We start from the raw sequence: 12,474 nt of genomic DNA, 5'->3' as shown, positions 1-12,474 counted from the left end.
GATTCCCGAAATAACACATGGGGTAGAATGACCAGATCTGAAAAATAATTGGTTTTGAAATAGCAAAACTCTACTTGTACTTATTGCCCAATAACTTGCAGAAAAAACAAACAAAATAAAAACAATTGTGTATTTCTTAACTCAGGACAAATAGTAGAAACTATTCAGCGGTTTTTTTCATTAGCTTTTTTGGATGAGTAAAAGGCTTTTCAAATAAAAGTGAGAAAAAGAGGGTTTATTTTACATTTTTCATCATATTTTTTTTTATAGGAAATTAGACGATATGATAAACAAAATGGTATCTGAAGAAAGCATTTCTCGTCCTGAAAAAAAACCCAATATATAACTTGTGTGGGTACACTAAATTGGTGAGGAGAAAATTACAGCTAAACACAAGCACCGCAAAAGTGTTAAAACAGCCTTGGTCATGAAGGGTACAAAAAATAAAAACAGCCTAGTCCTTAAGTGGTTAAAGCCCTAACTGGGAGTACGTTCTCTTTCAGGAATCCCCTGCTGTTCTCTTTCAGGAATCCCCTGCGGAAACATAGCTGAAGCTGTGTTGAGTCATTTATTTTTTTTCTTGTCAAGGCAGCCCAGCAAATAAATGAGGGTCAGACAGGCTAAATAGAATATCTACTCCTTGGTGTGGGGTTGTGTCAGCCTGGAATGCCACTATATACTGAGGAGGAAGGAGAAAATTAGCATTAGTCCTGTCTGCCGCTATTAACCCTTTCAGGATAGGGACTGCAGTGAACTAATTTGGGTAATCTATTATTGTAGTATACCTATCATTAAAGGTTATGTTTTGAAGCATATACAGAATTCTATCTCCTCTTTTTCTCTAGCAAGGTGGGTAATATGGGTGGATTGTATGCAGCCTGTCAAGGTGGGGGTGTGCACAGGCTGTTGATGCTAAAGTGCAGGAAGTGAAGGATCAGTTCATACTTTTGCCTACCCATAGACTGGGTGTAAATGGGGGTACTACATATGGGGCTGGTGCTTCAGAAAGAAGCTAATGGAGGGCGTTTTATTTATGCCCATTATCATTGTGAGTGCCTAGAATTTAAGAAATGGGGGTCCATGGCTGCTTTGCCAAAAAAAGAATTAGGGCTATCTGCGCTTTATCTGGGCATAAAGTTTAGATTGAGAGACAATGTCCCCCAAGACATCATCTTCCAGAAAAAATCAGCAAAAAGTGCAAAAGAGTAAATCTTGTTTTTTTCAAAATTGCATACCTCCCAACATTTCAAAATGTGAGGGACACTTTTTTTTTTTTTTTTTTTAATAATCTCGCGGAATTTACCAATACAAGCAATTGCACTTTAAAATGTCGCGCTTACATCGCCACCTAAAACACGCTTCATTTTTGTCAGCAAAGTCATGCATATTAAAAATAACCAACACATTGCATTGAATTCCCATAAGGCTCTGCCAGACATAGTATTTCCATGATGCTGGCTGAGCGTCATGGGAAGCTATAAAGCTGCAGATGCTAGCTGTGAACTAAAAGTCCTATGATTCTTAGCCAGCCAGGTGTCCACCATAATGCTGGCTGAGCATCATTGGAAGAGTAGTCCACAGCAGCAGAGGTTTTTTTTTTAAATTAAAAAAGGCTAATGTCAGCCTCCCTCCTTTGATTTTGGAATCAAAACAGTTGCTACTGCAAAAATGTTTAGATGAAAAAGTTCCATTGTATTCAGTGGAACAAAACAGTGCTTTTATTTGCCAACCAGTTATGCACATCTGCCCCCAGAAATGCCTTATACCCACTATATGACACCCTGCCTCCCTGATATGCCTTATACCCTCCTATATGTATTTATTATTATATTTTCTTAGAACTGGATGGTTCCCCTTATAATGTCATGGACACATATTTGGGGGAGTCTTAATCATTTTTAAATATTATTACAGTTTTGTGTTTTTAAACTATTTTTGCATTTTTTATATTTCAAGTTTTTATATTTTACTGATCACAGGGTGACACGACATTACTTAGGCCATTCAGGTAAGTCATTACAAGCTGTAATGTAAGGACGTTTTTTATTGAGGAAAAATGTACATGCTAGATGAGCCCAATTTTTCTTTTCTGCCACAATTTTCTATGTTTCTATGTTCTGTATTACATACAATGTCTAAGAACTTTTTTACTAGGCCTCACATTTTCTTTGATTCTATTATGCTTTGTCTCTGGTTTGTCATAGGGAGAATAACTTCATTAAGGACTTTCCACAACTAGCAGATGGGTTGTTGGCAATACCTCTTCCTGTAGAAGAGCAGTGCAGAGGAATACTTTCTGAACCGCAGCCTGATTTACAGTCACTTACTGGTAAGCAATAGAGGGAAACTAAGCCACCTTAGTGTCAATAATACTATTTTATTTTATATTCTATTGCTAATGTGGGCTTGCTACACAATGCTCAATATATTATGAACTACTACTGGAGTTCATAAAATGTTTCAGTTTTTTTTTTTACATTTCCAAATTGCAGGATAACGCGTTTTGTTTATCACATGGTCTGTTCCCAAATGCTTTTGTTTCAGTACTCCCTTGCGATGTGCGCCGACGATTGATACTGAGCACAGGGATATGATGTTATACCTCAGCGCTCAATACTGAAGTCGCGCGTACAGCAAGGGAGTGGTGAAGCAGAGGTCTGTTGAACAGACCTCAGACTCCCACTTTACCACAGGAAAAGTAAAATGAGAAAGGTAAGAATGGAGGAGGAAGTGTAGAAATGACAGTGAGAGATAAAGAGAGAGAGAGAGAGAAAATGTAGATACATGGAAATGGAACAAATAATGAGAAAGGGGAGAGATAATGACAAAAGAAAGAGATAAAGAGGAAGGGGAGAGAGAGCTTGTGTTTTGAAAGCATTTTTGTGTTAAGGCAAGTAAGCATGTAGCTTGAAGGGCATGCTCTTCCAAGCATGTATCTATCTACTCCCCTCCCTTTCTCCCTTCTCACTATCTACCTCCCCTCTCACTCCCTTCTCACTATCCACCCACCTCTACCTACCCCCATCTCCCTCCCTTCTCACTATCTACCCACCTCTACCTACCCCCATCTCCCTCCCTTCTCACTATCTACCCTCTCCCCCTTTGTAGTTAAAGGTTTTGGACTTACCATCCAGAAGTCCTGCGGTTCCCACCACCTCCGTCTTCCTGCTCTGCCGCTGCTTCCTGCTCTGCCGCTTCACTGCTGAGCGCCGAAATATGACGTCATATTTCGGCGCTCAGCATGACATGCCGGCACCGCAACGGAGTTAGAGGCCTCGCAAAGGAGACTGAGGGGCGCCGAGTGGTTGCCGGGGATCCGGGACATGTGGTCACCCTAGCCCGTGGCACCCACCGATGAGCGGCATCCGGGGCGGACCTCGCTAGGTACGCTACTGCTGTTACTTGTTCCCATGCTGCACTTCCTTCCAGGATCAGGACTTCTCGGGGTTCATCTATGACCCAGTCGTGTGTTATGCCAAGTCCTAAAGGACCCTCTATGCAGAGTCAGGTCAGTGGCCAGATGGGTGTTTCCATCGATGACAGCCCTTTTTCCTCTGAAGATTGAGCCCCGGAGTAGTCCATGACCGTTAGGACTTTGTTGTGCCCACCGGGAACACTTCACCAAAACCACTAGCGTACACAGACTGAATGTACAGACTAGAATGTACACAGACTGACTACATGGGAGTAAATAGGAACAACAACAGAGAAAATCAGAATCGAGTGCCAGGCCAAACTCAGTCAGAAATCACAGGACGGGAGGCTAAATCCAGGGTGAGTAGACCTGAGACTGAGTCAAAACAAAGCCGAGGTACCGAGCCAGGTAACGGTCAAGCAGGGTCAAAATGCAAGCCAAAGTCCAAAACACCAAGAAGACACCAAAACAAAGTAGAGGCTCACTAACTCAACGATTGGGTGTTGTGGGGTAAAAGCCAGGGGTTTATATTTGGCACTAAATGTGAAATTGAGAAAAACCTACCAACACAATGGTGGTGCCCATACAAGATACCAAAAACATGACAACCGTGGAATATGTCACCAGTTTCCTTTATTCAGCAGAGAGGAAATGCAGCGTGGGAACGAGTAACATATATGTGTATAACAGGGTTAACAAGCCATGGTCGTGGGACGGGACACAGACAGGATAATCCAGGTTGGAAACCAAAGATCAAAAGCTGGGTGGTCAAGCAGGTGCAAGTAAGGATAAGAAGTTGTAACAATGACTCAAGGGGAATTATGACTGTACAAACACAGACACTATAGCTTGGTAACACTCAAGCATGGAATGAAGGGAGAGCAGAGTTTATATAGGGCTTTAGTTAACTAACTTCCTCAGAGTAGGATTGGCCAGGTATGTCTTTTCCAGTATCCCAACCAATGAGGACACTCCTAGGAAAGTTGGACACAACCATCTACAGTTTAGTAACTCTACTACATGTTGAGTCTGTGGTACTCTAGGCCACGAATGTAACCTATTCCCGAATGCTGCATATGTGTAACCAGAGGCCAGAGTATATACTAGTATGACCATTTTTCCTGCTGTAAAGACTCTAATTTAATTAGCCCTTGGTCTCCTCTTAGATTCAGGAGCTATATACCTAGCACATACATATTTAAATTCCCTTGCTGTACTAGCCTCTACCACCTTTTCTGGTAAGCTGTTCTCTTTATGTACAATCCTCTTAGTAAAATAAAACATCCCTCCATTTCATCTAAGCCTCTGATCTTGTAGCCGCTTGCAGCAACACTTGTTCCATCTGAAAAGCCACCAAACAATTTGCACCAGTCTTGTTTAATCAAAATATTTATATACCGTATTTGCTCGATTATAAGACAAGGTTTCTTACAGAGCAAATGCTCTGAAAAATAACCATCGTCTTATATTCGAGGTTGTCTTCTAATCAGACCTCAAATAAAGGTCTGACTAGAAGACTAAGATCCAGATCCCCAGCAGCGCTACAGGGGTCCTCCTCTCCGGCAGCCGGTGGAGGTCCGTGCGATGCGAGCAGACAACCTTGGCTGCTGCCCGGGCTTCTATGATGGAGCACCGGCGTCACATGACCACCCATGCTCATTCATAGAAGCCCCAGTCAAGGGGGGTAAGTTAGGGGAGGGTAAGAGTGGCATATGGGGGTATAAGGGCTTTCTGGAGGCAGAGTGGCATATAGGGGGTTAAAAGGAATATCAGGGAGGCAGAGTGGCATATAGGGGGATAAAAGAAATATCAGAGAGGCAGAGTGGCATATAGGGGGTTAAAAGAATATCAGGGAGGCAGACTGGCATATAGGGGGTTAAAAGGAATATCAGGGAGGCAGAGAGCATATAGGGGGTTAAAAGGAATATCAGGGAGGCAGAGTGGCATATAGTGGGTTAAAAAGAATAGCAGGGAGGCAGAGTGGCATATAGGGGGTTAAAAGGAATATCAGGGAGGCAGAGTGGCATATAGAGGTGTATAAGGCATATCTGGGGGGCAGAGTGGCAAATAGTGGGTCAGGAGGCATACCAGGGAGACAGAGTGGCATATAGGAGGGTATAAGGCATTTCTAGGGGCAGAGTGGGATATAAGGGGGTATAAGGCATTTCTGGGGGCAGATGTGCATAACTGGGGGCAGGTTGGCAAAAAAAGGAACTAAAAACAAAAAAATCATTTTTCTCAATCATAGTTTTTATTAAATATAAAAAAATAGTTTACATGTGAATTAATATTTACTAGTACAACTTGTATAGGGTAGTACAACTTGTATAGGGTAGTCTCATATTCAGGCTTTTTCTTTTTTTTCTAAATTAATATTCAAATTTTGGGGGGTTGATTTATAATCTTATAAATACGGTACATTTAGATTCATCATGATGGATGTAAGGTGTAAATTCCTGCAATTATCCCACAACAGATTTGGGAGCCATATACCCACCCCATGCATATTTAAATTCCTTGACTGTGTTAGGTGGTAACCTTTGCTGGGATGCTATTCCCCGTATGTTACCTCTCAGTAAAGTAAAATCATCCAGCCTCTGATGCTCTGGTTTTAGGTTATGGCTTGCTGCAAGCAAACACATTTCTTAGATTATCAGTCGATAGAAATAGTAGTCAGCACAAAGTCGTTCGCTAATAATCTGGTTATTTTTCTTAACAGTATTAGAAGAAAACTGTGATGAGGATACTAGTGTCTATGGTGAAAAAGTACAATAGAGTATAGTGATCATACCTGGAGATTGCCGGGTGAAGCACTCGTTTTCCAGTCCTCCGGGTCAAGACCTGAATCCTCCAGGTCGCGGGAGCATGGTGACACACCCACCGCCCCTCCCATTTTCGCTTGAATTAGGGGTGTTTCCAACAGATGTCAGCAGGGCCATCCCTGACGTCAGCGGGACCGCCTACCAATGTCAGTGGGCAGTCCTGGCCGCATCCCGCAAGGGAAGGCCAGCCGAAGGCCAAAAGCTCCCTGGTATGATAGTGATAATACAATGAAATGAAATAAATACTCCCCTTCCTAGTATATTCCCACAGCTGCAGCCCTAAAACAACACTATCCAAATGCTGATGTCCAAAAACTATATCCACCTAGGGGCGGTTGTTTATAATAAACACAGAAGCAAGAGAAAAAAACACAAAGACAAAAATAATAGTGCAGCAGTAATACGTCAATAGTTGCACTCACAGTGTATCTGTGGTTTTCAAGCTTATCTTAATTCACTGTGATCTGGATACAAAGAGGAAAAAAGACCAAAATGGGATGGTATCTTCATAAATATTAAATGAATACAGAATGATTGCACATACAAACGGATGGACACACTCAGATGGTGTGTTAATTAGCTGTCACAATCCACAACTCCTGGGTGATCAACAACCGGTATTCTTCTACGTGGAACTTAAGGACCACTTATTCCACAGATGGTATTGGGTACTTTTCTTTGCTGTACCCCGACATGAAGTAAAAGTGCCACTGTAGTAAGTAAGTAAAGTGCTGATGCAGAAAAAAGTGCCATTGTTCCAATAAAGTGCAAGTGCTGGATAGAGTTAAGGGTCAATAGAAGACTTCCCTCAAAAAAGGATTTGCTCCAACCAAATACTTAAAAAGTGTTACATTTATTGTGGGACACAGCCCTATTATAAAACTGGATACATGGTTCTTATCTTCTAAAGAAATATTCCTGTAAACCAGGGGTGTCCAAGTTTTTTCTGCAGCAGACCACTACATCAGATATGTATATGTTCGGGGACACTCCTATCATGCCCAGGCACACCAAGGTTCCAGAATGTACTGGCTGATTTGGCATGATAGGAGTGTGATTGTTGACAGCAATCACACTCCTATCATGCCCAGGTAACCAGTAAATGCAGGAACCTGGGCATGATAGGACTGTGATTGCCAAGTCAGCCAATACATGCTGAAACCTAGCTAGCTGCCCCCTTGTGTATTGATGCTGCCAGCAGTATGGGGTCAATTACAGACTCCCTGTGCCATGCCCCCCCCCACTTACACATCCATGCTATCACACGTACACTCATTCATATACTCATTCATTCACAGATTCATTCCCTCAATCACGCATACAACTCCACTGCCACTCTCTTACCTGCACTGCAGATCTCTCACTCGCAGACTTATGCAGGGGTTGCTTCCCACTGTGTAGCTCGTGAGCAACTTCTCTTGTGCTGAACAGCGGAAGCAGGAATGGAGCGGAGTCATGGGATGTGACTTCCCCTGTGCGATACAAAAGACACTGCTGTGCAAGTAATCCACAGGAAAGCAGCAGGGCCCTTGCGATTCTGCGATCCCGGTTGCCCTGTCTGTGGCTCTCACGTGGGCCCCACCTCAAGGTCCGGCGGGCCGCACTTCAAGGTCCGCATTTGGCCTGCGGGCTGCATGTTGGATGACCCTCCTGTAAATGCTGGTGGCAATAAATGCAGTCTTGGAATCCAAGCAGTGTGTGCATTTATTGCCACAAGCGTTTACAGAAATATTGCCTTAGTATGACTTGTGTCTATGACTAAGAGTATGTATGTTTGTGGGTCTGAAAGTGTATGTTAATGTCTGAGCATATTTGTGTGTCTGTCTCTGTGTCCTTCAATATATTAGTATGTGTGTGGGTATATTAGTATGTGTGAACATGTGTCTTTGGGTATGTATGTATTTGCTTGGGTGTCTGGGTCTTTTATCACATGTGGGAATTGCATGTGGAACATGTGGTTTTGGGTGAGTAAGTCTGTGTCTTGGGTATGTTAGTCTGTGAACGTGTTTGTTTGTGGGTGTCACTGGGTAAACATGTGTCTTAGGGTATGTCAGTGTTTGTGTTTGGATATTTTAGTTAAAGTGTTTGTGTTCGGTTATGTTAGTGCATGAACATGTGTTTTTTGTGTGGGTAGATTAGTGTGAATGATTGGGTATGTTAGTGTGTGTTTGGGTTTGACACAGAAGCGAGCAGGGTCTCTGTGGCAACACGTACAGAGGTTGCCATGGAGATGTATGCAGGCATTGCTATAGCAACGCATTTCCTCCGATGACATCATTTTGGCGACAAATTTAAATGTATAAATGCCCTGATCGCCCAGTAACCTTTGCTCAGGTATCAGCTGGGCTTTACCTATACCCAAGCGTTGTATGCTATCATGACTACCTATGTACCAGACCTTCTTCAGTGACTTCAACCAGTGATTCTTGCAGCCTGCCTCGACCCTTGCTTTGTGACCTGACTTTGCCTTTTGGATCTTCCTGTTATTACTTCACCTGGATTTTTGCGTGTTTGTTTCCTGCCAATAGGGACCGATCTGTTCCCCGGCTCACAGACGACCGTGAATGTGTGTCTTTTGGCACTTTAGTGTGTGAACATGTCTTTGTTTGGGTATGCTAAAGTGTGTACCTGTGTATGTAAGTATGTGTTTTCATGTCTGAAATATATGTGAGTGTATGAGGAGGAAGGAAGAAGACAGAAGAAAGAAGACAGAAGGGCAAGAAGAGTCAAGAGAAGCAAAGCTATGAGAAAGTAGACAGGGACGCTGAAGCAGTCGGCAGGAAGGTAGTAAGATGTTACGTGAGTGAGAGCGTGAGAGAGTATGAGTGAGTGTGGTTTTGGTATTTGTGGGGGGCAGCATTTCATGCTTGGACCCAAGCAGCAAAAATTTTTTGGGCTGGGCGCTTAGCATTACAAATGGTCACGCAAGCAACAGAGGCCTGGCAGTGACTAAACTAAAGTATGACTGCGGGGCATACTTTAGCCCCAAAGTCTCTTTTCGGGGCTATGTGCTGGTTGAGTAGGCAGGAGCAGCCTCATGTGTATCCGAGGGGTCACATGACCACGAATTACTCAACCTTATGTTTAAACGTGAGGCTGTGTGCAGCCAGCCAAGAAGATCTGCATACTGCTGCTGAGCAAAGTGGGGGGAGTAAAGAAGGAGGGAGATGGTAAGGGGAGGAGGAAAATTGTGTGTTTTTGTGAGCATGTATGTATGTATATATGTATGTATGTACCGGGTCATTCCTATGTGTGCACTCTGGGTGGTGGACAAGTGCTCTGAGTGCAATCTGGGAGCCAGGCAAGTTAGGTGACCACATTGGCTATGTTTTCCTGGACTTGTATATTGTTTTTCTTATTACTAACCAGCATAGGTAAAATGCTGCCCTGCAGTATGTTGGATGTATAGATTCATGCAAGGGCTGGTCTGTATTATGGAAACATTATGCATTCCCTGGAAAACATGACTGATTGTCACGAACCGCAACTCAGGAACACGGCAGGTTGCCCACATGCAGGGCACACGGCATGTTGCCCACTTGCAGGGCACTCGACTTGGGAGTCCACTTAGTGGGGCGCTGGCCGCAACTCAGGAACACGGCAGGTTGCCCACTTGCAGGGCACTCGACTTGGTGGTTCTGAGTGGCAAGGGCGGCCACTAGTGGCTGGAAACGTAAAATGAGTAGCACCAAGTTTAAACAAGTCCATACAGCGAAGGGTGAACGTTACACTGATGAGGCGTATGAGTGAAATCTGGGTGCCAGGACTGGCCTCTGGGGTGTGCAACCTGTGATCTATGCCTGCAGTTTGGAGTTTCTATAAATTATTTATTTGATCTATACCTTCAGTGCTACGTTTGCTTGTGATTTTTCAGTTGCTCTATACATGCAATGGTGTGATTCCATGTGGTGATTATTTGATCTATACCTGAACTACATGTAGTGGTAAAGAGATCTAGCACAGTGATGGAAAGGACAAGAGGCACAGTCTTGGGGGGGTTAAAGATAATAAGAAAATGGGGAGAGAGAGAGATCATAATGAGAGATAAAGGAAAGAGAAAGAGAGACGGGGGAGATAATGAGAAAGAGAAGAGACCGTAGCAGCATCAGCACATGGGTTCTATCTTAGAAACCGCCAAACATTTTGCAGCCATCCTTCTTAATCTAAATATATTTATATAAATATATATATATATATATATATATATATGTGGCCATGTTAGTCTAGTAGTGTAAATTTAAAAAAGTAAATGGGTATTGCAATTTAAAATAATACCTTTTTTTGGACTAACATTCCATTTTAAGGATGAGCTTTGGGAGTATAAATCTCCCTTTTGTCAAGTAAAAAGCAATACTCATGAATATTGATTAAAATTAGTGTGTGTGACTGTGGGTGTCAGCGTACAGGATGAAAATGAATGTATGTGTGTTAGAATACAATGCTAGACAGTGCGTGTGATAATATTTTTGTGTGTGCATGTCAGTGTACAGTTTTCAGGTGTGTGTATGTTTTTGGGGTGTGTTAGTGAACAGTTTTAAACTGGGTTTGGTGTTAGAGGGTGTCAGTGTGCAGTATTGGTATACAGTATTAGACTGGGTGGCGTGTCCACAAACAGTGTGTTAGGCTGAGTGTGTGTTTGCATATAGTGTTAGAGTGTATGAGCCAGGGAGCTGATGCAGAGAGCAGAGGACTGAGAAGTGAAGAAGCTGTACTAAGTAGGGGTAGAGCAATAATTTCCTCTGCTGGGGTGTGATGTACCCTGTGTAACTGGCTCAACTGCCTCTGCATAAAAAATAATTGTTCTGTACCCTACTGTGTATAGCTTCTGTTTAATCATAGTAGGTTTTAAAAATATTGCCATCTGTAACGGATCTCGGTACCCGGAATGGGTATTTCCTCCACTATTCTGACCACTGAACCTCACATGTGTTATCAGCTGATGTCAGAATATCAGCTGCTAAAGCCTTCCCCTCAAGAAACATCAGCCAAGATTAGATGCTTGAGGGTAAAAATCAGTAACTCGGTTTAATTGGAAACACACAGGTATTTAAACAATACAAGGGGGTCATTTACATAATAATAGTCACAGCAAAACACACATAGTTCTCATTCTGCCTTCCTTTACACACTGTACTCTGCCCCACCCAAGCCAAGTAGGTAGTTGCTATTGTGGTCTGTGGGGAAGATGGTAAACACATCTCCCTGACACTCCTTCTCCTGCTGGGAAGACGGCAGAGTACCTGGAGTCCCCATGCCAGGAGCTGGAGATCTGGGCCAACTGCCCAGCATGCATGTGATGCAGATGTGGAGCCCAGAGTCCCATCCACATCTCCCAGGCCAACATCTTTGGTTGTTAAGTTCATTAGATTGGCAGGCTTGGAGACAAGTAACGGACCGTTTCCAAATAGGTCTGTTGTTCTAGGTAATCCACCTTGAGGTACCATTCCTAGTAGACCATCCATATCATATCAGGTTCCAGTGCAAGTTCTTCTGATGGCTGCAACATCGCCTGATGCCCATCTCGAATGATCCAGAAGCAATAACCCTCCGGACTGTCAGTCACTTGTCTCTTTAAACTCCGCCCATAATAAGTCGGGGCCACCAAAGTCCTCGCCTTCCAAGGAATGGTGCATTTCCTTCCTAGACTATCGCCAATCTGCACACCAATATAATGCTCGGTACTGATCCTCGAGCGCGACATTTCATTTCAGCTATCTCTTCATCTGTGGGTGGTCCTCCCAGTATGCAGAGTCACAAGTTTACCTGGTCCTCGAAGTCCAGTTCTGGGGTTAGCAGGACTTTGCCTCGGCAGCCGTACCAACATCTTCCCACATCTTTAGCGGAATCAGGGCTCTCCATTCCAGCCACATCTCATCTGGATCCGGCCCTCCTAATACAGTGAGGGCGACTTTCACTTGCTGCTTGAAGACTTATATCAGAGCTCCCCATTCGGAGGTGTCCAATCCCAGCGTCTCAGCATCTGACTATTCTGATACCCGGTGATCTGTTTCTCCACCTTGGCCCTTGTTACCCAGGCTGCTACTTCGGATGTGTTGGCTCCATATTTTGCCAGTGTCAGGGTCCACGGCGAGAGAACCCTCGCCGCAGCAACTCACCTGAGTACCCGCTGATAGCAGGTACTGTCTCCCACGCCGCATCCTCCATCTTCCCGGAACCAGCTCCTTCTGACTGTGTTAGGCGCGCGCGCGCCCCTGCTCCTGCCTCTTCTAGTTTCCT

At 43.7% G+C, this 12,474-nt stretch overlaps 1 protein-coding gene across 1 annotated transcript in view; it reads left to right on the top strand.

Moving 5' to 3' along the window:
* Positions 1-12,474, top strand: part of LOC149287625 (astrotactin-2-like) — a 782,689-nt gene that overhangs the window by 286,385 nt on the left and 483,830 nt on the right. Inside the window, exon 15 of the mRNA XM_089492656.1 lies at positions 2,205-2,329. Coding sequence (XP_089348782.1) covers positions 2,205-2,329 — 125 coding nt within the window. The remainder of the gene's footprint in view (positions 1-2,204; positions 2,330-12,474) is intronic.

This window comes from Sceloporus occidentalis, unplaced genomic scaffold, assembly GCF_023333645.1.
Source record: "Sceloporus occidentalis isolate IW3139 unplaced genomic scaffold, rSceOcc1.0.p SCAF_58, whole genome shotgun sequence".
Taxonomy (NCBI): Eukaryota; Metazoa; Chordata; class Lepidosauria; order Squamata; family Phrynosomatidae; genus Sceloporus; species Sceloporus occidentalis.
The sequence above is the reverse complement of the archived record's forward strand: the minus strand, read 5'-3'. Positions and strand labels throughout refer to the sequence as shown.